General features: G+C 40.9%; 1 protein-coding gene across 9 annotated transcripts in view; it reads left to right on the plus strand.

The window, feature by feature from the left end:
- The window catches only part of LTBP1 (latent transforming growth factor beta binding protein 1), a 388,182-nt gene that overhangs the window by 351,431 nt on the left and 10,325 nt on the right, over nt 1–26,426 (plus strand). For all 9 annotated transcript variants that reach the window (XM_027621433.2, XM_027621430.2, XM_027621432.2 and 6 more), the window contains 5 exons: nt 5,766–5,942; nt 6,672–6,758; nt 8,652–8,780; nt 9,468–9,608; nt 10,610–10,780. In XM_027621433.2, coding sequence (XP_027477234.2) covers nt 5,766–5,942; nt 6,672–6,758; nt 8,652–8,780; nt 9,468–9,608; nt 10,610–10,780 — 705 coding nt within the window. The remainder of the gene's footprint in view (nt 1–5,765; nt 5,943–6,671; nt 6,759–8,651; nt 8,781–9,467; nt 9,609–10,609; nt 10,781–26,426) is intronic.

A 26,426-nucleotide genomic window follows, 5' to 3' on the forward strand; every position in this document is an offset into this window, starting at 1 on the left:
CCAGCAACCCTCAGTTTGTTTCCTGACATTAAGAATTCCTCATATCAGTGAGATCATATGACACATGTCTTTCTCTGATTGACTTATTTTGCTCAGCCTAATACCCTCCAGTTCCATCTACGTCATTGCAAATGGCAAGATCTCATTCCTTTTGATGGCTGCATAATATTCCATTGTGTATATATGTGTGTGTATATATATGTATACATATATATACACACACATATATATATACATGTATATATATATATATATATACACACGCACACACATATATATATATATATATATATCTCACATCTTCTTTATCCATTCATCTGTCGATGGACATCTAGGCTCTTTCCAGTTTGGCTATTGTGGACACTGCTGCTATAAACATCGGGGTGCACATACCCCTTTGGATCCCTACATTTGTATCTTTGGGGTAAATACCCAGTAGTGCAATTGCTGGATCGTATGGTAGCTCTATTTTCAACTGTTTGAGGAACCTCCATACTGTTTTCCAGAGTGGCTGCTCCAGCTTGCATTCCCACCAACAGTGTAGGAGTTTCCCCTTTCTCCGCATCCCCGCCAACATCTGTCGTTTCCTGACTTGTTAATTTTAGCCATTCTGACTGGTGTGAGGTGGTATCTCACTGAGGTTTTGCTTTGGATTTCCCTGATGCGGAGTGGTGTTGAACACTTTTTCATGTGTCTGTTGGCTATTTGGATGTCTTCTTTGGAAAAATGTCTGTTCATGTCTTCTGCCCATATTGCCTGTCTTCTAAGCTGAGGCCCTGAGGTGACCCTCAGGCCAGTGGCGGACAGTGGCATTGTCCTCCACCCAACACCTGAGTCAGGAACTCTGCTTTCACTTGTTGCCATGACCAGGCATCCCTGCCCCATCCTCAGGCTCGCCGAGTCACCTTCCCTGACTCCCTCTGCAGAACCCCCCCTCCCCTCACCCTGCTCTACCCACACAGACTTCAGGACCGTTGTACTTTGTATTCTTCCTCTCCCCTGTCACACCTTATTTCCTGTCCAGTTTTTCAGAATTTATTTTTGAAGACATTGGCTCAGATGTCACATCCTCCAGGCAGCCTCCCGTGGTAGCCTTGCCCCCCCGGCCGTACGCAGTGCGGCTTCGGTCAGGGCCTGACTCCCCGTCTGCCTGACTTCTTTAAGGACAGGAGCTGGGTGGAGGAATTCTCTCCCATGTGTTTTTTTCTCTTGTGCTTCGCTTGCTCATCTCCGTTTTGACTTCCACACCTTTACCACTGAAGTCATAGCCCCTATTTCCACTATTCCTTTTTTGCTTGCGTCCCTTCCCGTCCCACCCCTTCCTGTTGTCAGTGCTTGTTTTCTGGAGCTCAGCAGCGGCTCTCTCCTGAATCCCCCTTAACACACGCACACACTTCTCATCTTGGAAGCCTTTGCTGGAGAAAACCAGAGGGAAAAAGGAGAGATCATGAATTTCCAAATCCTCTTCTATTCCTCCTCGGAATATTACACTAGAAATAGTTTTCTCGTAAAAACATGAGTTGGTATAAAACATTAGTGCCTATAGTGATTTTAAAATATTAAAAAGGGACTAAAGCTTCATGAATGATGTGTTGAAAGTAATTTACTGAACAGTACCATAGTTAGAGTTTTATAAATTGATGTCTTTTTCAGGACTATGGCAGGTGTTTTATTTGGGGCATTGTATCCGAGTATTTGTGATGTTACTCGTTGGTCATTGTCAAAATCCTGACTGTCCCAGAATGGTATGAAGAGGATTAGCTCATAAAGGCCTTCGGAATACATTGCAGACGAAAATTGAAAGTAAAAAAAAAAAAAAATTTAAAAAGCCCATTTAAAATGCTCATGTCCACTTTAATTAGTAAAATGTTCCAGATTTCCTCAGCCTAACAGCAAACCTAAGATGAGACCAAAGAAGGAAACAATCCTGTAAGTAAACGCCACATCCTCTTCTTTCTGATGAAGCAAGAGAGAAGATGTTTCCAGTAGGTGCTCTTCACAAGTGGCACATATGACTCCACCCACAACTTTCTCTTCAGAGCAAGGGAACGTGATGGCCCTATATAGCTACACCGTACCCTAGCAGGGGGTATCTCCTGCCCCCTCCTCATTTGTCTCAAGGAGGAGATAGAAAGGAAAAAAAGCAAAGCAAAACAAACTCATGCTCGTTCAGATGCTAAGAGGCTGAGCCCCATAGTTGGGGAAAGCAGTAGGCATGACACAACGTACCCAACCTAAATTGTCTCTTCTGGAAGTTGAGGATGTTTGATAACCTATACAGTCTGCTTCACGGAGTTACTCTGTGGATCACAAGAAAGGGTCTCCATACAAATTGCTTCAGAAACACATGTAAAAGGTCCAAAAACTCACTTCTTGTCACCATGCATACCCCAGGATTAAACTACACAAATTGCTGTTTACACACAGATGGTTGTATAAACGCCAACCTCTTAGTAAAATTGAAAAATGACGTCTGAAAATACCGGAGGAGAGGTAGTTTATTTCTTAGAAGTCTGTGGCTTGAGGTATGTGATGTGGCTAATCTTATTGATAAAATCTTTAAGAAAAATAAAATTCATTCCTTTTAATGCTTGACACTTGTATGTCCATTGATTAGATCTCTTAAAATTATTTTGTGATAGAACCATTCCTCCCGTGGCAGCAGTGACCTAAACTCATACAGAGATTCTCTAAAGAAATCACATTGCATTGTGTTTACTGCTCAGTTTTCCCCCTGTGGAAAAATGCTCTAGGAAGTTAATTATTTAAAGATTAGAAAGATAGGGATAGGGGCACCTGGGTGGCTCAGTCGGTTGAGCGTCTGCCTTTGGCTCGGGTTGTGATCCTGGGGTCCTGGGATCGAGCCCTGCGTCCAGGTGCCTGCTCAGCGGGAAGCCTGCTTCTCCCTCTCCCGCTCCCCCTGCTTGTGTTCCCTCTCTCACTGTGTCTCTCTCTGTCAAATAAATAAATAAAAATCTTTCAACAAAAAAAGAAAAAAGATAGGGAAATTTTCACAGAACAACCTTTGTGGACCAGTTTTTTGAAAAGAATTTGCATCTCTTTCCAAACACAGATGAGGGCCTGACTAACCCCCAATTTCAGCTGTGTAAACATTGAACTTTCAGTCTGCTTGGAGAAAAAATAAAACTTGTAACAACCCATGTAAAACCTGAATAATACAATGAAATTATTGGTTGTTTCCCTTATGCAATAACTTCTGGGTTTCCTTCCAAAGCAAAAGGAAAACAAAGATAATTTTTTTCTTAGTTTCTGTGCTATGAGTAAAACAAACATTGTAAAAAACAGACCATGTATATTTATATTTATATATGTACATATAAAGTTTTTGAGTACTACAGAAGCCTGTGCTGTTGGATTACCTATGAATATAGCGATCTTCATGACGCCCTGCTCTATAGTATTTCGTTTTGTAACGAACACCATGACATACCTCTAACTTTGAACAGAAGAAGAAAACAATTATTCAGCCCTCTTTTAGCACAGACTGTAAACTTGATTTTTTTTTTTTTTAAGATTTTATTTATGGGGCGCCTGGGTGGCTCAGTCGGTTAAGCGGCTGCCTTCGGCTCAGGTCAGGTCATGATCCCAGGGTCCTGGGATCGAGCCCCGCATCGGGCTCCCTGCTCAGCACAGAGTCTGCTTCTCCCTCTGCCCCTCACCCCGCTCGTGCTAACTCGCTCTCACTTTCTCTCTTAAATAAAAATAAATAAAATCTTTAAAAAAAATAAGAGATTTTATTTATTTGACACAGAGAGCATAAGCAGGGGGAGGGAGAAGCAGGTTCCCCGCAGAACAGGGAGCGTAAACTTGATTGACAGCCTAATTGCAATGCTGCTTTGATTTGTATTTCTAAATGCATCCTTTAATAGCTGCACTTTTAGGTCAACTGAATAAAATGAGCAGAATTATTAGTAGGCTGTCAATTTATTCACAAGTGTTGCGGGAAATTTTGTAAAATGTTCTACAGGGCTCATGACAGATTTTAATAACAGCTTAAAATGCCCTTACGTTTCCCAGAGAATTCTGTGTATAAGAGATTGGAGCCCCTCCCAAGGGGAATGAAGTGGGGGTCATCTGCTCCATCCATGTGGGCAAGGCACATTTCTGTCTTCTGCACGCTTGAAAAGCTAGTTGAGTCGAGGGCTGTGGCAGGTTTTATCTGATTTCACACACAAGGAAATGATTTAAAACCGCTTCATAAACTGCTGTAGAAATCAGCATTTCTGCTTTTTCCTGGACACTTATTCTAGGTTGGAATTTGTCATCAGCTATTAATGCTAACTGAGAGTCCAGACTGAATTATGCCAAAGACAGAATGATCTACGAAGGAGCCAGAATCAAGTGTGAAAGGGATCTTTTATGTTCTCGTTGCTGTTCTATGTTTCGAGAGTAATGTATACATCCATTTTGTTTGTCGTTTTGCTTGTTTTCTTTGCCATAGGAGGAAAGAAAGTGTAGTAGCTTTTCTGATACAATTCTGTGGACTTCTGTTTTAGGAAGACTTGCTATATGGCATATTAATCTAGTTTTCACAGTCAACCCGACCCTGCCAAAATAAATACATAGGAAACTATTGTGAAAATATCTCATTAAACTTTTCTAATAATACAGTTTACCTACCAACTGCAAAACAAAGGTAGGTGTTGACGTTAAAGTGTTATCCTGACTGGCAAATGTTTTCCCTTTGTCCCTGTAGTTTCTTTGTGTCTAAGAATCTGGAAACAGCAGTATTCCAATGAAAATATTTCATTGGAATTAATCTAAGTAATTGCGATGTCAGTAGTCAGCTTTTTATTTGATACAGCATAAAATAAAAACTATTAATAAGTTCTAACTGAATCACAGGCAGTAATTTGAACTCTACAACATGTGGTAGGGAAGAGGTTAGACTATTTTACAAGCCTAGTTTCAAAATATCGGTTGTTTTTCAAAAGCACACTCTTCTGCATAGACTACAAATCTGATGGGATTAAATCATTTTTGTAGTATTATCTGAAAGTGGGTGGATTTTGTTCTCATTGTTTGTATTCTGTCATTATCACTTTGTCTTTTCTCACAGAGGGTTAAACTGAGTCTGTTGGAAAATATATTCCTCTAGAACACACATGAGCCAGACTAGAACCCAGCCTTGAAATTCTACCCTGAGGCTTAGCTGGTACTCATTATTTCAGTCAAAGCCCTGTTTTGTAGCAATTGAAGTAGACTTTCAGTAACGAAAGGTTATTTTACAGACTTTGGGTTATTGCAGTGTTTTTCTGGTTATCTTATGCTGCCTTGTTCTATTCAGAAAAGACTGGGGCATGGTTGATTCAAATAACTACCTAAGAGTTAAATATTTTGTGTGGCCCCCACATCTCTGGTCAAATGTTGGGGAAAGTTTTCATTGATTTAAGTAGGTGTTATAGCTCATATAGAACAGCTCTATGTTTGGCAAGAAAGCAGATATGGAAACTCTTGTCACGGCCAAATGTACAAGAATAAAGTAATTGGTTAACGTAAAAGGAAATGATTTTGACAGATTTACACTCTTGGGGTGTGTTAGAAATCCATCAAAATTCAGGAGTCCAGCGCATTTTTATCTTGCAGTGGAAGAATCCACCGCTGAAAGTGAAAGGCCGCTTTGTGTAAGTGAAATGTTGCTGGCACAGCCCGCCTCCCTTTTTACTGGTGTGCCCTGTGCTCTGTTGTGATACTCATCTGATGGGTGCTGGAGGTCCTCTTTTTACTTTCTCCACTCTGTTTAGACTTAGATGAAGATCAACCCAAGGAAGAAAAGAAAGAATGCTACTATAATCTCAACGACGCCAGTCTCTGTGATAATGTGCTGGCCCCCAACGTCACCAAACAGGAATGCTGCTGCACCTCTGGGGCCGGGTGGGGAGACAACTGTGAGATCTTCCCTTGCCCTGTCGTGGGGACTGGTAAGGACCTGCTGAGTGGCGTGTTCATACTTGGATCTGGTCCTTGGGTGTCCAGGGCCTTGGAATGTTCTCGTTTTGGTCTCTGCATTTAAGCCTTGTAACGATGGCGTTGCCTGGGACCTGCCGTCGCGGAATCGAGATGAGATTACCTTACAGTAGGTTTCACCCAGGGCTGGAACCCTCCCTGTCATCCCACCTCCAAATGACACCTTGAACTTAACTTCAGTCCATCACAGAATACACTGTTACCCTGAGGTTCCATGTGATATTTTGGCGGAAAGGTGATTCAGTTTTGTTCCGTTTTTAAAAAACCAAGCTCTTCTGCTAAAACTGACACCGCATTTATCTGTAAATAGAGCTTGCATATTTAGGCTAAGATCTTGCTTGAATGGAATCTTACTAAACCTTTAAAATGCTAGAAACCACAGTCATGGAGAAGTAAGTCATCACATCAGTTAAAATGTAGGTAAATGAAAAGTGCATGAACTTGGAGAGTTTTTTAAAATTACAAGTAAACTTATAAAGTCATTAGTTTATTTGCACCTACTCTGTAATTTTGGAGATTGTACTGAATTTATTTGCCCAAATTAGATGACAAGATTTGCCTTAAAGTTACTGAGCCTGAGAAAGAAAAACTGAATTTTAAACACAAATTAATGGAGGATGTTCTTTTTTTTCTTCTTTTAACTCCTTTTTTTTTTTTTTTTTTTCTGTCTCTCCTGAATTCAGCTGAATTCACCGAAATGTGTCCTAGAGGGAAAGGTTTCGTCCCCACTGGAGAATCCTCTTATGAGATGGGTGGTGAGAACTATAAAGGTCAGAATCAAACTGAAATGAATTTGTAGCACATGTGCGTATCATCATTCAAGTGAAAGCACAGCTTGGGTTCAACAGAATTAGAGTTCTTCTCATCGTGGAAACTGATTAGAAAGCCCTTAATTCTTTTCTTGGACGGCCACTACCGACTCTGGGCAGAGCTCTATCTTGGGATTTAGAGCACGTAGGACTGTTTGGCCTTGGGATGTCATGTTAACCTCCTGAGTTTCCGTTGCTTCCTGTCTGAGATAGAAATAACGTCTCTGAGATTTATCGTGAAAATTAAATGAGATAACATACTAAAAATACTTAACACAAAATTCTGTACCTAGGAGGTACTTTTTATAAATTTATTCTTTTATTCCAGATGTACATTAGAAATAATATAAGACCATATAATTTTGACTCTCATTATGTTAGTCTGTGTAGTCATGAACAAAACTAAGCTTCTTGCCCTTTTTAGAACTCATCCTGCTATGGCTAAGATACTTTTACCAATGGCTACGGATTCCTCATAAGAAAAAGAAAAGGAGAAAATTAAAGTAGATGTGTTTTATATATTTAATTCTATCAGTCTATATTTCTGGAATAAATGCACAGCCTTTTTGGCAGAATTTAAACCACATGTATGAATATTTCCTTGTTAACCACTCACTTTTGACATTTCCTTGATAGAGATATTATGACCTCTTAAATACAATGTGGGGTTTTTTTTTTTTTCCCCTTTACAGCTTAATATTGAAAAACTGCTAAGTGGCTGGACTACAGACTAAACATTTTTATTATCCATCCGTTGTTGAGAACTAGTGTTCTAATGATAGTCAGTAGCTGCATAGGAAATTCCATATGTATTTTTAAAATATATTTATGATTTAGTCCAATATAAATAAAAAGAAGACTTGGTTTGCAATATGTGTTTAACGGTTTTCAAGTTCACAAATATCCTACTTTGTTTTTGCAGGGATATAGTTAAATCTCACTTTATATTATGGAACAGAGCCCTGATTTTACCATAAAGTTACCCTCTCTCATATAAAAATAAGTTCCTCCTCACCCTCTCTTAGCAGTGCTGTAAACGGTTGGAATATTAGTTGCAGATCCAAACAGCTATATATTATGGACCTGACTTTGCCATTTTCCAGCTGTGTAACTTTGAGTGATTCATCTATGGAGCCTACAGTTTTTTTAATGACATGACATTTGCTCTAAAATGTTAGAACTGATGATAATATTAATAGCAATGAAAGCAAGGGATAACAGTTTTTGAGAGTCTATGGAGTCTTCTACATGGATTTTCTCATTTAATTGTTTCAGTCCTATCAGGCAGATGTTGCTATTGTCCCCAACTTACCACTAAGTAAACTGAGGTCTGCAGATGGTGAACACTATAAATTCTGTGGAGGAATGGGTCTGCCAACACCCTTAGCAACTTTTGCTTTTATTAGCTGGTCATTATCACCAGGAAAGAAGCCTCATCGGGTTCCATCAAACTCTTCTTGGGAGTGTTCTTTATCTCAACTAGTTAATGGGCCAAAATACACACTTATAGAAAGGCACTTTTCTTAAAAGGTATATTTTTATGAAGATATTGTTGGTTGCATTGTAAAACCCATAGAGTATTTCATCAAATGGGAGGTAGCAACGCAGAAACCATATTTACAAAAAGACCTTATCCACTAATGTTTTGGACATTGTTCCCAAGATATCACAGACTCTCTTCCTGTATCTATGAGTTAGGCCTAACTTGAAGAATTTTCTCTGTTGTTGTATCTGAAGATTCTTTGGACTGTGAATATTATAATATCTAACTTGAAGCCCCATATTGGTTAGACTCTTCTTTTTACCTGAAAGACCAAAGCTAACTGTTCTCTTTCTCCATTTCCGCCCCCATAGATGCGGACGAATGCGTGCTCTTCGGGCAAGAAATCTGCAAAAATGGCTTCTGTCTGAACACTCAGCCTGGTTACGAATGCTACTGTAAGCAGGGGACATACTATGATCCCGTCAAACTGCAGTGCTTTGGTAGGTATTAAGAGGCTACACTGTGCTGTGAAAATATACAGATGGAAAAAAATAAGTAATGCTGTGTAGTAAAAACAATTCCCTTGCATCTAAGTCACGTGTCGAAAAGATCTTTAAATGTTTTATGGATTTTTTTCTTGAGCAAGATTTAAGAAAATAAAAAACCTCCATACTCCTATTTGAACACATTTCAAGCAAAGAGGTAATATTCAATGTGGAATTATAATTCAGGTCACTGGTTTAATTGAAGTGTTCTTTTAGTCTGGAGAGCCTCCTGTTTCATCACTCATACCATGCAAGTGAAAGTCATTTTTAAATACTGACCCAGACTTTAAGGCTTAAGCAGAAAACCATATATATATACACTAGGCAGAAAACCATAGCAAAAGGAAATAATTTTAAAACGATCATAAAGAGGCATTTTATCTTAAATTTTGAAGCATATCCTGTTCCTAAATGTTTTCTTTCTTTCTTTACTGTCAGCAGCAGCAGGGCACCATTATTTTTCCGATCAATACAATTTAATATTTTTAAAGTCAGAGCTGTTCTCTCTTGGATGATGATGTATAGTTAATTAACATGTGGCAGCCCCTGGAATCTGGACAAAATTTAGCAGTGTGTAAAGTTTGGGAAGTGTATGAAGTACAACTGATTGCTGATTCTCTTTAATAATTTTTTTCTCTTAAGATATGGATGAATGTCAGGACCCTAATAGTTGTATTGATGGCCAGTGCGTTAATACAGAAGGCTCTTATAACTGCTTCTGTACCCATCCAATGGTTCTGGATGCTTCAGAGAAAAGATGTATACGACCAACTGAATCACATGGTACGTTTGCATGTGAGATGCAAGTCTGTGTCCAAATAAATGGCAAGGTTTTCCTTTTGACTGAAATGTGAACTACTGGGAAAGAGAAAAGCAGACTCCTCAGGTATTTTGGAGTCATTAAAATGAAATGCTAAAAATAATAAAACAGAATAATTGTAAGAGAAATAATTAACTGCATATCACCGGCATATAGGAGAGTCAATACCCTGCACGTACTTATTTAACGGATAACAGAGTATGGGTTGGCTGAGCAGATAGCAGAGCTGTTCTCCACTTGAGGGTTGGCCCCATTTCACCCTCAAAGGCAACTGAGGAAGGTGTGAGTTCAGAGAAGGGTAATCAGGTTTGTTTGACTGGGCTGGAGAACACAGATGAGGCTGGGCGGAAGAGACAGTGGAATCCAACAAGGCGGTGGACACCCCTGGTGTCCATTTATTGGAATCCCTGTTCATCCCCAATGAGATGATGTGCTACTTAAAATTGGCATAATTGATCTATCTATCATCACTGTCAGGAACTACCTTGGATGATGTCAGTTGAAAGGCAGGAAGTTTGGAGTTGAGTACTCGCACAGGAAGTGTCACTAGTTCAGGGCTTTGGTGGATGAACTGGGTGAGAAGGCATGAATCTGCAAAGTGTTATGTAGAAAGAAATGGTAGGATTTGACAGAAGAGTGAATGTAAAAAGGGAAAGATTGGAAAATCGGAAGTGCTTTAGGATTACGGAGTATAAAAGGAAGACAGTGTGGTGCTTTCTATAATGATGGGAAGCTGCAGAGGGAGGGATTTAATTGGAACATGATGGGCAGGTTGAAATTCAGCTGATGGGTGGGAGATGACAGAAGTTTGATCCATGGAAAGACCAGGCTGGCTTCAGACTTGTACTTGGAAGTCACTCTTAGAAGCAGAGATGGAAACTTTGAGACTCACTGGCTTCCAGCACACTGTCTATGAAATAAGAATAACAGCGTGATTGTCATGGAACCACGTTTCCCCTTTCAGAACAAATAGAAGAAACTGATGTCTACCAGGATCTGTGCTGGGAACATCTGAGTGAGGAGTATGTGTGTAGCCGGCCCCTCGTGGGCAAGCAGACGACTTACACGGAGTGTTGCTGTTTGTATGGAGAGGCCTGGGGTATGCAGTGTGCCCTCTGCCCCATGAAGGATTCAGGTGAGCCCTGATCTGGTTGCTTCCACTGGAGTCCATCTCCCTCCCTTGGAGCCAGACAGTCCTTTCACTTCTATATCTTCATCTTCACTCCCGATTCCTTACTTGGATCAGAGGTGTTGTGTGGTATGTGTGCTCCAGTCCCGACCCTGTCGTGAATTTTTGAAACCCTCATTCTGTTTTACCTAAGAATGACAGATGACCCAAAGAAACATCATGCGACTTAGCGACTGGTGGCATAGATCTTTGGAATTCATATTTCACGTTACTTCCTTTTTTCCTACAGTCTTTCTCATTTCCAACAGTGTCTACTTAGAGCAAAAAGTATTAGAGACTGGAGAAAATCTTTGTAGGTCAAAGTCCCGGTTTTTATGTCAGCCTCTTGGTGAGATGGATCCAAAAGGGGTTAGAACAATAAAGGAAGAAAGTGGGAAGTAAGTGAAAGTGTCTTTGAACAAATGTCCTTTCATTTCAAGGGTTAGATCTGAGGATAAACCTTTGGTCAAGTGGAAAATGCAACAGCTAGGCTCCGGGTTTATCTCCTTTCCTTGTGTTCGAGGAGGACCCGGGAGGTGCTGACTCTGGGCTGTTCAGTGACTGCAAGCCTTTGAGCTCACTGCTTACTGCTTCTCTTCTTACCTCTACAGCCACTTACTGCTCTTTAAAGGAAAGTCCTTGAACGTGTTCAAGGGTAGGGCGCCTGGGTGGCTCAGATGGTTAAGTGTCTGCCTTCGGCTCAGGTCATGATCCCAGAGTCCTGGGATCGAGTCCAGCATCAGGCTCCCTGCTCAGCAGAGAGCCTGTTTCTCCCTCTGCCTCTCTCTCTCTGTCTCTTATGAATAAATAAATAAAATCTTAAAAAAAAAAAGAAAGTGTTCAAGGGTATATCATTTTGTCTTTGGCTATGAAATTGGTTTGTTAAAGCTAGAAAGATACGGTGTGGTGTATAAAGTGAAGGAGTTTATAATGAAAAAATTCTCAGAGTGGTCAAGACGGGAAGAATTTCTCAAAAAGAGGAAATGCCTTAATTTTCAGTTCATTAGAATGCAACTTTCAAGCTATTTTGTAGCTTTTCAAATTGTCAGTAACTTAAAACCAATGTAGCATAAAAAAGAAAATGATTTGAAATGCCATAAAAGAAAAAGGACTTGCAAAGGACAAAGAGCAAATACATAAAGAAATAGATGGTGATGATAGTAGCCCGGGACTTGAAAGACAATGGGTTCTGGAGCCAGGCAGGCTGGGTCGGGAATCCCGAACTGCCCATTGAGAAAAATAACCTCACCCAGCATAGCTCATTTGTAAAATGGAGGCGTTTGTGTCTGTCTTGTTGGGTTGTTGAGGACGGGGAGGCTGCAGGTAGAGCAGGAACACAGGGAGGGGTATAATTGTTAGCATTACTGTGGCATCTGTTCCCGGAGGCAGATGCCACACTGGAGGAGAGTGAAATCCCTAGGAAGTGAGCACACGGGGGCTTGAGACAGCTCACAGTGCTCTGATACCTCAGATCATTTTACTTAGCCAGTGGTTTTGTTGTTTAAATTTTTCCAAAAATAACATTATACCCCTTCTGAAGAATTAATCCAAGATATTCTGTCCCTCCACACCTACCACATCACAACTGAACTCCTCTCCTCCTTGATATTCAGTCTTAACAGCTGGGTTTGTTTGTTTTTTTTTTTTTAATCATCCAGACCTTTTTCCTACGCGTTAATTATTGTTATATAGCTCTATTTATATTTGTATTTTTTAAAGATTTATTTGAAGAGAGAGAAAGAGAGCGAGCAGGGGGAGGGGCAGAGGGAGAGAATCTTCAAGCAGACTGCCCGCTGAGCAGGGCTCGAAGAGGTGGGGCTAGAGCTGTCACCACCCATGAGACCAGGACCCTGAGATCATGACCTGAGCCAAAACCACGAGTTGGATGCTTAACCAGCTGAGCCACTCAGGCCCCCGTATGTTTAAGAGCATATTTAAAACTGAATTCCGGGGCGCCTGGGTGGCTCAGTTGGTTAAGCGACTGCCTTCGGCTCAGGTCATGATGATCGAGTCCCGCATCGGGGCTCCCTGCTCAGCGGGGAGTCTGCTTCTCCCTCTGACCCTCTTCCCTCTCGTGCTCTCTGTCTCTCATTCTCTCTCTCTCAAATAAATAAATAAAATCTTTAAAAAATAAAAAAATAAAACTGAATTCCGTATCATCCGTAAGACACACTTTGTTTTTTGTGTTTTACTCTTCAGCATCTCTGAAATTGGGGGTGTCTTACAATTGACAGCATCGAACATTTTCACATTTTAATGTCTGTTATATGAGAATGCTTGTTACAATCTATGGTATCTTAGACTTGATGAAAGATGGTACCTTTTAAATGGCTGTACTAACTGCTTTATGGATGTGTCAGGTTTTCTTTGAAGTCACCTCCAGCCCTGGACATTTGGGTTGTTTGTCCCTCCCACCCCTTGCCTCAATCTCGATTTTCCTATTATAAACCCGGCTGCAGGGAAACTTCATGCTTGTATTTTAGATATATCTGCAGGAGAAAATTCCTACAAGTGAAAATGCTGGGTCGGGAAGTATGTACACTTACTATATTACTCTGAACATATTGTGCAAATTTGCACTCACCTTGGCAGCATTTGAAATGACTCTTTGATCAGACCCGTCTACCACTGGATATTTGCAGTCTTGAAAAGTGTTTTTATCAGATGGCCGAGAAGAGTATCTTACACGTGTCTCCCTTATTTCTGGGGAATTAGAGCATCTTTTCCGTGTTTATAGGTGATACGCGTTTCTTTGTCAGTGAATTGTTTATCATATCCTTTGCCCATTTTTTTTTGTTGGACTTGGTGTCTTTTTCTTATTAATTTGTAGGAGCTTTGTGCATATTCTGTTCACAACCCCAACATTTGAGTTATGGTGTGTATGTGTATATATATGTCTTTATGGAAACTCCTTTGTGGAGATTCTGCACATATTCTGTCCTGATCCTATGATATTAAGTATTTACTGCATAAAATCTGACGAGCCAGTGCCTTTGAAAATCAAATTTAATTGACATAGCTTTTGGAAGAATAGTCAAGTATGTTGCTGTTAGAAATTAATTTTAGAATATTGCGTCAGTTATTCTTAACTGAGACTTAACACATTTTAAAATGTGAATTTGAACAGATACGTGTGAACAAATACATACTGTATAATATTTTTAGGAGGGTATGGGGTATCAGGAAAAGAATGGTCCCCATTGCCAAATTTAAAAAAAATAATTAGCATTGCTAATCATAATAGCATTATATAATTATAATGATTAGCATTGCCACACTGTTTTAGTTTATATATGCACAGTACAGTACTTGGCACACTCCAGAAAGAATCTCTAGCATATAGTCCACCAAATCCTCAAAGTCAGTGGTTTTCAATCTTTTATTTTTTAAACATTGGTAATCTTTTGTCCACTGAATTGTTATTTTAACCTCCAGTATATAAATTCATTAACCTCAAAGATGCTGGAGGAACTGGCTGGGAGAACAGCTACTTAGGCTCTTGAGGTATCTGTGAAGGACCCCAGGGTTCAAAAGAACACATATTGAAAACCGTTGTTCTAAATGGTTTAGTCGGAGGATAGGAGTAAGTTAAGCAGCCCAGAAGGAGTATTTCTGTTATACCCCTAAGATTATGGGCCTAGAACTACACTCTGGACCCACAGAGAAGGTCCACAGCGAAGTTAAACGGGTTTCCCAGTGGTCCTCGGACCAGCCTTCATTGCCTGGATTAGCACCTGACGTTCTGGTTGTACCCACGCCAAACCATCTCCCACTGAGCGTTTCTGCTGACATAGAGTCACTAAGGGGGGCCTGAGCACAGAGGTCAGCACAGGGGCTCTGGAAGCAGGTCACCTGCGTTTGACTCCTGCTTGGGCAACTTCTTATCTATGCAGCCTTGTTTGTCACTCCATGCCTCGGTTTCCTCGTGTGAACATAATTTCCCCTGCCTCAGGGCTGTTTTAAGAATTGACTAAGTGAATACATGAACACCTAGAGTAGTCTTTGACGCATGCGGAAGATATTAGCAGCTGGTGCTACTTACTGCTAAATGACTCGGGTCAAATGCATTTTCAAATGTAACTGAAGTCGGAGGATCTTAAAAAATATACAGTTACCTAATAGCATCTGAACATGAATTAAGGATAGACAAATGCAGAAGTAATTGTTCTCGAAGAAGACTTGCTTTTCCGAGACAGCTGCTTCATAAATATCAGTGGGCATGCCAATTACCTGTACCTGGAGATTTTATCAAAAAACGGATTCTGGTTTCTAGGTGCAAAGGGCTGGGCAGGACTCGGTGTCCCTAGCCGGTCTCAAGATGATGCGGATGCTGCTGGTCCTCAGACCATGCTCTCAAGATGTTCTAAAGACATCTAGGAGCATCCACCTTGATTTTGTTAAAAACCAACTTTAAAGCTGTTACTCATCTTTCAAAGAGGAAACAAAGAATGTGTGGTTTTTCAAATGCATTTCCTCATCATTTCTGTCATTGAATCTTTTAAATATGCTGTTCTATGCATATCTTGAGAGTTGAAAAGGACCACATTGTCTGTTTGTTAGTATAAGCACTGGAGTAATCCCAGCCTCTCAGGCACTGAACCGTCCAGTTTCCCTAGGAGCTCAGCGCTGCTTTGGGGAACAATTAGTTACTGATGGAAACAGTGCTGGAGGAATTTGAGGAATAAATCGCAGCGCTTGTCATCAGCCTTGAGCATTAAAGTGCAGTGTAAAGTAAAGCTTTGGCTCTGGAGCAGGCTTTCACACTTCTGGTCCAATAGGTCATGGGCACTAATTCTTGCTAAGGCAGCAGCTACGTCCGAGGATACTGGTAGTTGGAGGGGGTAAGAGCGGCTTGTTCAGTAGTGTTCTCTGAAGTTAGATGGCATCTTGAGGATTGGTACCACATGCCCCGGGGAAAGGAGTGGCGGGGGACGGATTGTGTCCGGGCAGCTGTACACGAGGAGAGTTGCATAGTCATATAATTCAGTACATTTCCTGGGACTGCTTAGGTTCCCATCTTCATCCTCTGCTAGAGTCATGGAGGCCAGACACCAGGCATGACAGAGGTTCCCGATGGTTGAGGGGAACCTGCAGGTGGGACAGTGCAGTTTGTGGAAGGCATCCTGCACCGACAGCCTTCGCATCCTCAACCTCTGGGGGCCGCTCTTCCCTTATTCCCTCTCCTGTCTCTTCTCCTTCCCCCCTTATACCTTTGAATGCTGCCTGCTTTTAAAATGTTTGAGGAGAGGGGGGCCTGAACTGCTTTGGGAGGACCCGCAAGTTTGAGCTCTTTATCATGGTATATCATTCCAGACTCTGGGAGAAAAAAAGCTGTTTGGAAAAACCAAGTCAGGGAAAACAAACCGTTTTGTCCATATCATAAACAAGACTGGGAGAAACTCCAGGTTTAGAGCTAGGGGATAAGGGTTAGCCAGGTGAGAGGTGGTATCTCATCATCTATGCACTGGTGGGAATAATAACAATATATATTTTATGAATTAAGGGACTAAAGCAAGGCAGTAATTCTTGGTAAACAAAAGTTGGTGACGCCTTGCATTTATCTTAAATGAATTTTTAATATTTTTATTGCTACTCTTAAAAGCATAAAGTTCAATTTTCTGGAAAATGTACCTATGAATTGCAAGATCTATGGGATGCCGTTATCACATGGAAAAAAAAAACCCATTAGCCTGCATGTGAAAGAAAATTAGACACACCTGAATACTGGAATTTAAAATACCCAGGGTTGTGGTGCCTGAGTGGCTCAGTCGGTTATGCGTCTGACTCTTGATTTTAGCTCAGGTCATGATCTCAGGGTCCTGGGATCGAGCCCTGGGGGGGGGGGGAAGGAAGGAGGAGGGCCCCCCCCCCCATGCTCAGCGGGGGGTCTGTTTGAGAATTCTCTTCCTCAGTTCCTCCCCCTGCTCACGGTCCTGTGTTTGCGTGTGCACACGCACGTGCTCTCTCACTCTCAAATGAATAAATCTTAAAAAAAAATAATAGCAATCAACAAAATACCCAGGGTTCCCAGTGTCTGTAGCTATCTTTTTGAAATAGACTTCTGTGAATTATTAAAATAATTAGACATATTGTAAGTAAATTGAACATAAAGACTTAAAAGTCTTGATCTAAAACTTTGAAGCAATTTGATGGGACACTTTGTGTGTTGGGAGAGTGCCGCCTATTGGTGGTATGATGTACTGCACTACATGTGTTAGACCCCCTGAAGTACTCTTAATGAAAGTCAGGTGTAGCAAGGTGAGAGTAGTTAAAAAAATAAAAATAAAAAACCTCTAAAGATACTAGTGCCGCAAAAGAAATGGGAAAATGTTAAAACAATTTTTGTAAGGCACTAATATTGATCAACATGCAGAGGAATTGTCCAGTTTTGCGGAGAGAACACTTGAAAGATTCTAGATTCTTTGGGGGCAGAAATTCTAGTTCTGGGGATACAGATCATGCTTGTACTTGAGTGCCAGGGGGAAAAATGTAATCTTTACAGCATAAGAAAAATTTGAAATCTACTCTGTCATTAGGGAATTTGTAAACTATTATATGCAAGTTGTAATTAGGAGTAAGAACTATGGTTGGGAAAAGCAATCTTGAATTATTTATAGCTTACCTCAGTTCACTTTTAGTTAAATTACTTACATATTCCTTCCTTTGTTTCATTATTTACTGCACACCTGCTCAGCACTAGCCAACAAATTTTGCAGCAGATGTAAAGTTTGCATTTATATGATGTGTAAATTTTAGTTCTGTAAAACTAACATAATATACAATTATGTTACTAAATTAGAACAGCTTTTTCCTAAATGATGTCTCATGTCAATGTGCATGTGATACCCTCATTAATAAATTCTCCATTTGCTGCAACACCACATTTTTTAATACTTCCTAAGAGCTAACCTACCCCCAGTTTTTTCATATGGTTTTGCAAAAGGGAAAGACTTTGGAATCTGTTTCTGAACAATTGAGCTAGTGATTTCTTCCATATCCATGCACAGCTCTTACATATGCCCAAATATCTCCATGTAAGAAGTTTCATAATACCCTTGGAGGTGTGAAGGAAGACAGGGATTTGAGTCATGGACTGAACTTGAAAAAATATTGTAACTGGGCAGTGGTTGCAAAAGTCCTTTCAGCAGTCATGGTTTAAAGCCTTTTCCAAGAAACATGTTTCCAAAGAATGTTAATAATAACTTTGGAACATCCTCCATGTGAGGCACAGTGAGTGGTCACTGCCTTCGGCTTAGGCAGCCCAGGGATCTCGTTCTGTTTCTGGCACTGCTTCTGTCGATTCTACTGGACAAGTTACTTTAGTTTCCTTTATCCAAAGTTGCGAACTCTTGTGAGGGGATATGGTAATTAATACTCTCTGAGAGTATGAAAGCATGTATCATTTTTTATCAGAGATCCTGAATATTATGATTAAAGGAAGTGTAGCTGTTAATAAATTATAGTGGAGCATTAAAATGGCACTGGAAAGATATATAAGGCCTCCTAAATTCTGGCTACCATGCCTGCACACATAATGTATGCCGTAGATACACAGCGTGGTAAGTGGTCCGGTTCTTGGGGACGTAATTCTTGGTATCCGTGGAACTAGATTGAATTGGATACCTTATGGCATGGCAAGTAAGCAATTTATGTTGTTTCTTATGGAAAAGATTTATTTACTTCCTCTTACTCCTCCCAGAAAGGAGCAAAAATGCTTTTCTTACTATAAAAGGACTGTTGCAAAATAAAATATAGTAGCGAATTATGTACATACAGCTTTGGGATGTAATCATTATGTTAGTTTCCTTGTCAAATGGCAGTAGCAACAATAGGTCCTTTGAGGGTTAAGTGTGATAAATGTATGGGAGATGCTTGGATTACAGTAACTGCTTTGTAGGTGTTAGCAAATCAAATCCCATTCCAGGAAATGAGTTGAGCTAATGATTATTCCCCACCACTACCTTGTTATTCGGTGCTAGAAGTCTTCTTTGAAAGGAGGCAAGAATTAAAGACAATGAAGAATTGGAAGAGTGTCTGGGGACTAACAGCTGTCAAACAACTCTGTGGACCCCAAGAAAAGCTGCTCCTTCCATGCCCCTCCAGGCTCCAAAGCTACGAGTATGTAAGCTAAGGGAGGCTTTATGGCTGGAAAGGACCATTTAGTGCCGGCTTTTAAAAGAACATTCAGCATACTGGCTTTTAAATGAACATTCAGCATATTCAATTTATCAATTTTTTTAATAAAAGAAGCAAAATAGTATGTTTGCAAATAGTTAAGTGTATAAATGTTAAAACCTAGATTTTCCTGGGAATTTAAGTTCAACTTACACATTTTGCCCTGCTCCTTACAAGTCCAGTACTTTTATAATAAAATAAGATCAAGTTTTATTTTGTGACGGATCTTTAAATATATCAAGGAAGAAATAAAACTTTACTTGAGAGTGACTTCTATATCGAAATTGTGTTAATTAAATCTCTTTAACACTTTGGTCTCCATTTATAAATTTTATCTATTTGATTTTCTCTCCAGCACTTTATATACCTGAAAGGGCAGCCCACAATCCTAATAAGCATTTTCTTCTTAAGTGCTTGAGCAGCTCTTATAAATCTAATAAATCAAACTTAAAATGACAAATTGAATTTTCTAATAAATTTAAATTCTGTTTACCAACCTAATCAAATTCTCTTAATTCTCATTCAACACAAATCCTAATCTAAAGTCAGCTTTATTTCAAATAAAAATCACAAGGTTTTTTCTGTCTGATTCTCTGTTACAGGGTTCTCCTAAACATTATAAACATACAAAATAACAAAAACCTCATTCTAAAACCTTAACAGAAAAGTATAACTACTCTAGACTTAATGTACATCATCACTAGAGGAATTTCCACCTCAGGCCAGCTGAGGTGACTGGGTGGAAATATTCACGACTGTGATTGTCCATTATTAGAGAATTAAGACCAGCGCGTGGGATGTGTATACTCACGTGTGAGTCTGAGCATCCATGCATGATCTGCTGAGCACATTTTATTACTTCCATGTGAGCATGGGACCACAAGTGTTTTTCATGTATTGTTTTTATAATCAATATCCTCCAGTACAGGGACTCTCAAGGGAATAATAGGGCCGATAAAATTAATAAAAGTTTTTCTCCATCTACACACAACTCCCCATAAGAATCAGATACCTGCTCCTAAAGGGATGTGCTCACCCTCTGGGGAGATTCCCTACCACACTGGCGGCTAAGACTGATGATAAACTTCCCTTGTGCCTGTAACGTAGGCTGGGGTGTTAGGGTTCTCCAGAAAAACACACCCAATAAAAGAGATAGGGATTGATTGATTGATTGATTCATTGATTCATTCATTATAAGGAATTTGTTCTCGTAATTATAGAAGCTGGTAAATTCAAAATCTGCAGGGTGGGCTGTGGGACGCTTGAGGGGAGCCCAGGTTCCAGGTCAAAGGCCTTCAGGCTGGAAGAGTCCAAGGCAGTGGGCTGTGGGCTGTGGGCTGGAGAATTTTCGCTCACTCAGAAGAAGGTCATTCTCTGTTCTTTTCAGCAATTCAGTGCCTCGGTTATTCAGGACTGAGTGAGACCTGTCCACATGACGGAGGGCAATTTGCTCTACTCAGATCCACCAGTTTAAATGTTAATCTCATCCAAAAACACCCTCACGGAAACGCCCAAAACAACGTTTGACCAACTACATCAGGGCACCTCATGGCCTAGCCAAGTTGGCACATGAAATCGGCGATCACAAGCGGGATTGAGAAAAATTTTTAAATATTTTTAAATATTAAATATTTGCATTTTGTGGGCCTTCTGCGCTGCCCACTGAAATCACACTTAAGGAGGGACCTTAGTTTTCAGTTCTTTCCCTTCCCCGGGTACATGCTGGAGGAGGGCAGGGAGGAGGTGGGGTACTCAGCCGGGCAGGACCCCCCAGTCAGGGCCTCCTTCCCCAGGCCGCGCAGGCGATACAGGACTTGAGAGAGGGACGAAGTCAGCAGGGGGGAGTGACAGGGAAGCCTGCTGCAAAAAGGAGGGTCAGCACGTCAGAGGAAGCATACTAGAAATGAAGCTAAAAAGTGCCCTTGCCTTTGGCAGGTGCATCAGACAAAGGGAAAGCACCGGACCGGTCAGCCACAAGGGGGTTAGGATCATATTTTGTAGTCACTGATTAAAAACATCTTTACGAAAAGAGGAAACCTGGTGTGCTTTCAGAGTAAGGACAGTTAAAAAGGAAAAAACAACAGTGAAAACCCAACCCTAGTAGAGGGGAGAACGGACTCCATTTCCTGCTCTACTGCTGGAGACAGCACTCTGGAGGCATGTCCTGGAACCAGATACGGTTCCCAATCCCATTTCCCTGGGCTGGGGAGCCAGCGAGTGTCTGGAAGGGCAGCTGCAGGGACCTTGCTAAACTGCAAACTGGAGTGTTAACTCTTCTGAGAACCGGTAGAAACTCTTTGTCTCAAGGGCTCCAGAACAATGAGAGAACGGTTAAATGTGAGCAGAATTTGACGACGGGATTGCCAGTTGGGGTCCCGAGCACTTCCGAAACTTTAGTTTGTGCACAGCTTGGACTTTGGGGCGTCCGTTGTATTCAGTGCTTATTTTCTTAAAATCTGTGCTGCCTTGAAGGGCTAAGAAGGTATTTGGCCCCATGCTTATATAAAATATTCCGAACAGAGAGTAAATTTGATTGTGATTATGATCTCACTGATGTCCTGTTAGAATCTTTCTCATTTGGAGCCAAAGTAGAACAATTAAGACATACATGTAAAATGAGCGATCTGATGACAAAAAGCAACACTTTTACTTTGAATGAACAAGCTTGTAATTTATCTCCAAAATACAATGTTTAACAGTTTAAACTTTCTCCCTTGAAATCAGAGATAAGGTGCTCAGTTTCTATAAACACCTTTTTCAGGGTTATTTTTTATTAGGTGATTTGCTCTTTGTGGAAATTTTACTTTCACATATTTTAAATACACTTTGCTGCTGTGATTTTTTTTTTTTTTCCTCTTCAGTGATAAGAGGAGTTGAAATGTCCTCTGAGGTAAATGAACCGTGATGAATGGGGCTGTGACAAAACCATGGCACGTAATTATTGAAAGCCGCATCTTACGTTTGAGGTTTTGCATTCAAATAATATTGTCCTTATTCTGATCTTTTCTTAATTAAACTTAGGAGACAGCTGTGGTTAGAACAAAGCTGCTGGCCACCTGTGCCTTTAAATGCTGACCTCATGGCTGGAATGGGCAAGCCTGGCAGAGGGGAGACCAGGGGAAGCTTATCTGGTCTCCCTTCATGCAACACACTGATTGTGCCTGTGATGTTTGGGAGAAAAGCATCTAGAAAGTGCTTAGAAAGCGATCACGTTCTTGTCTTTGTGCTGACACAGATCTGCAAGGAGTAGAAACTAAGGAGGGCAATGTTTTTGCTTCATATCAATAGCCAGTATCTTAAGAAAGAAGTGGATTTCAAAAGATTAGCTCACTTGGGAGCTTAGGACAGAGCATGCCTTCTTTATGTTTCCTTCTAAGACTCAAGTCTCAGTGGCAAGCAGAGCTGTTGTGAACAGTTGTGCTGGTTGTGCACTGCTCAACCCTAGAAGATACCATTCACATGGTCATCTGTGAGCACCTACAAAGTGTAGCTGAAGAAATTACTGCCAGGAGAAAGAGCTACTAAGACTATATCTGATTCTGAATAGATCCAGAGGAGAAGGGAAAAGAGTTATTTCAGATTAAGATAAATAGCAATATATAGAAAAATCATAAAACTGAGTCAGGGATCTGAAAAAGCTCAGTTTTGCTTTGTAATAAGTGAATGGAATAATACCATGTTTAGTGTTATTTTAATATTATATAAATTACCTAGAACTTGCTCTTCAAATAGTAACAGATTTAGCAGTATATCTTTATCTCATAACCTTGAGATCTCTACTTCAGAATATTAAGCTAGTTTTTTTAAAGACTTTATTTATTTATTTGACAGAGAGAGAGGCAGAGAGCAGGACAGCGCAAGCAGGGGGCGCAGCAGAGGGAGAGTGAGAAGCAGGCTCCCCGCTGAGCAGGGAGCCCGTTGCGGGGCTCAATCCCAGGACCCTGGGATCATGACCTGAGCCAAAGGCAGACGCTTAACCAAATCCACCCAGGTGTCCCTCAAGCTAGTTTTGAGCAAATATTAATATAACTTTCTTTGCTTCAAAACGTAAATGAGCAAGGTTAAAATAATATACTTTGAAACCCAATTACCTTTACCCTTATATTTTAATTTGTTTTTAGTAAAAGAAAATACTATATTTTAAGAATTTATCCTCACTTGGTCTTTGGAATATCATTAAATTTTTCTGGACCTCCGTTTCCTCAGCAGAAAAGTGAATGAGAGACTAACCTTACAGGTTACACTGACTGCTTACAGTGTGTTAAATTCCACGATTGTCCATCATTCTGAAAACATCCAGGTGAGTTCGGCTGAACGCAATAGCGGCATCTAGTGGTGATTACCTCCTATCGCGACCACAAATTTCCATGACAAATTGTCTTCCCTAGATTCTGCAGCCTAATAGTAAAAATTTTCTATTCAGGATCATAGGACACGTAAACTAGAAAGGGCCTCAGAGATCAACTAGTTTCCTCATTTTACCAGTTAAAAATAGAAAGGTTAGATGAACTCCAGACAATATATAAAAAAATGTTCTCCTGTATTATTTTTATCTTGACTTTCTTTTGAGGTGAAATTCATATAACATAAAATTAAGCATTTGCAGTTTCCTTTTTATTTTAAGTAGACTCCACACCCAATGTAGAGCCCAAAATGGGGCTCGAACTCACGACCCTGAGATCAAGACCTGAGCTGCTACGAGGAGTTGGACGCTTAGCCGACTGAGCCGCCCAGGCACCCCGTAAAATTATGCATTTTCAAGTGAACAGTTCAGTGGCATTTAGTACATCCACCGTGTTGTACAGCCTCCCCCTTATTCTTACGCGCACACTTAGCTCCTATTTTAAAGTAATTCTTACTTGGTTAATGCAAAAAGAGAGAAACCAGTGTATGCCTGATACATGATACTTAGTGATTTTTGCTCTTTGTTGACTTCTTGGATTGTCACTTCAGAGTGATATTTAAAGAGCAGGAAAGAAGAAACAATGGTGTTGGTGTCTTACATTTAGAAAATATGCAGCAGATCAGTTGAGAAAACTAACATGTTGAACTTTCCTCTTGTTTGCCTGTTTATTCTACTGTTCCGTCTTCTGTTATCAAACATTAGAGGTTACCTCATTCCCATTTCCTCTGTGATTGCCTGAATGTAAGACTTGAGTGCTGTATTTCCAAAGCCCTGGATGTTTAGAAATGGGGAAGACTCTTCATGCCATCCTTAAGAAATTCATAAGTGATCAATCATTATTTTAGGGTTTTCGTGTGTGGCTTTAATACCAATACAAGTGTATGCATTTTGGATCCAGGTTTTAGAAAGCAGAGGGAGCCTCCGCTTTTTGGCATTCATACCCAACAAATCTGTCTCTCCAGGAGAGTCTGGCTAAATAAACAGCAATCTGTTGGAAACGCAGGGAGTGACTGAACTTGGAAGGGCAGCGTTAGGTGACGGCTGGGGTGGGGGAGCTCGGTTGGTCTGTGGCCCATGAGTTTCCTTAGAGCATTAACATTTACGGGAGTCCCGTAATAAACCCTGCCAAGACTTTAGACTTCATTACCTCCCTGTCCTCGACAAGTACAATTTAATTGAACATTAAGCAATTTGATCTCTTTCACCTAATAAATCGAGCAAATTCAATAAACATAAATCCTGCTAATGATGGAGCTGACCCTGGTGGGGCTGAGCTCATCAGCATTCATGGTTATTACTCTCCCTGGAATTTAGTCACAAATGCTTATTGCTGAACTACCTACTTACCTGGGGCTTACAGTGGGAGTGTATTGAATAATTTTCTTTGCAGGGTTTCCAAAGGGCAGCTGCGGAAGAGAACCTGGTTTTGCAGATAGACCACTTTCGGTTTGACTCTCTCAACTAAACTAGGACAAGTTATACGATATCAGAAACAAAAGGAGTTAATTGTGATGGCTTCATAGGGTGTTCTGAGATTTAAATGAAAAATGTACGCAAAAGCCCACAGCACCTGACGCGTGGGAACTTAATCGTCCATGTGAGCTCCCTTTCTTTTTTGTCCACTGTTCCTGAAAAAGGGATCTAGAGTAGCCAGCATTTACATGGTACTTTTTTTGTTTCACTAAAGCTTTCTTACCCACTCTGTACGCCTGTGACTCTGAGTTACCTTCCTTCTCCTCTTCACCGACTTGGCCTCTGTCCTATAGATGCTCACCTCCAAGGTGAGCCTTCCCCCAGCTCTTCCTGGATGGCTGTCGTCCTGACCTTCTCTGTGGTCCCAGTCAACTGTTGCACATGTCACCGTGTATGCACCTGTGTTCACAGCGTCATTATGACCTTCCTCTCTTCCAGATCCCACCCTGCCCATAATTATTCTCTGTGTCTGGTGGAACGAGTGAGAATAAGTCAGTCACGGAATGAAACAATGGCTTGCCTTTAATAGCGCAAAGGCAGGTACCCTAATCCTGTTGAGCAGATGAAGCTCAAAAAAATGGGTCCAGTCCAAGGAACTAGAAAAGTGGCAGAGCAGCACTAGGACCCAAGACCTTTGACTCCGGGTCCTTTTTCTTTTTAGTATACCCTGTTTTCTCTCACAGCTCAGCAAGTTTTAATATCTGGGAAGCAGGGTTACAGCCTCTTCCCCGGGCTCTGCGGCAAAAAGCTTTTTTTCTGAGCAGAGCGTAAGTAGAGAGAGACCCACCCCACCCAGGGTGTGGCGTGGCCAGTAGAAGGCTCGCACACGGTCCTTTATCATCGGTGCCGGATGGCATTTTCTCTCCGTGGTGACTGTGTTTCTGATCTCAGAGCTTTTGCCAACCGCAGTCACAAACGCCTGTTGATTTTGCTGGCTCAGCACGCGCCGGCGGAAATACTCATTTCATCCTCCCTGTCCTCTCCGTTCATTTCCTGCTTGTGCATTTGTGTTTTCCAAACACCACCGTCGATCAGCGATATGTATGGAAGGCTCTAAGAAAAACACCCAGTCTAGCAATTTGAGCAAAATGTGTCCCGTTTTACTTCATGGGGAAGAATCGGTCCTTGGTTCTTCTCTATTTGAAAATATTGCCCTTCAAACTTCAGAGCCCCGAGTTTTTAGCTGTGATTGTGTGGACAATGAAATGCAGCCTCTTCTTCGTTTCTCAAAGCAGCTGACTTTAATCTGTCTCAGGACTAAAACTTCACCTCCCCGTCTCCTCACATGTCAGAGTCACACTGTGACATGTGACTGTCCAGACCAGCCCTGCAGATGGGTCTGTCATCAGGAAGGGAGATTTCCTGCCAGGATATAGTAATGTGCTTCCCATTGCTGCTGACAGCAGAGGCCCCAGACCCAGCGGCTCCAGGGGGTAATTTTTAAACTCCTTTTTTTTTTTTTCAATTTAAAATTAAAATCAAAGCAGCACCATCTGTCATAGGAATCTGCCATGCCAGGGAAAGGAGTGTGATCAATGGCCTGGATCTTGTTTAGACCAC

This window comes from Zalophus californianus, chromosome 8, assembly GCF_009762305.2.
Source record: "Zalophus californianus isolate mZalCal1 chromosome 8, mZalCal1.pri.v2, whole genome shotgun sequence".
In the NCBI taxonomy this organism is placed as follows: Eukaryota; Metazoa; Chordata; class Mammalia; order Carnivora; family Otariidae; genus Zalophus; species Zalophus californianus.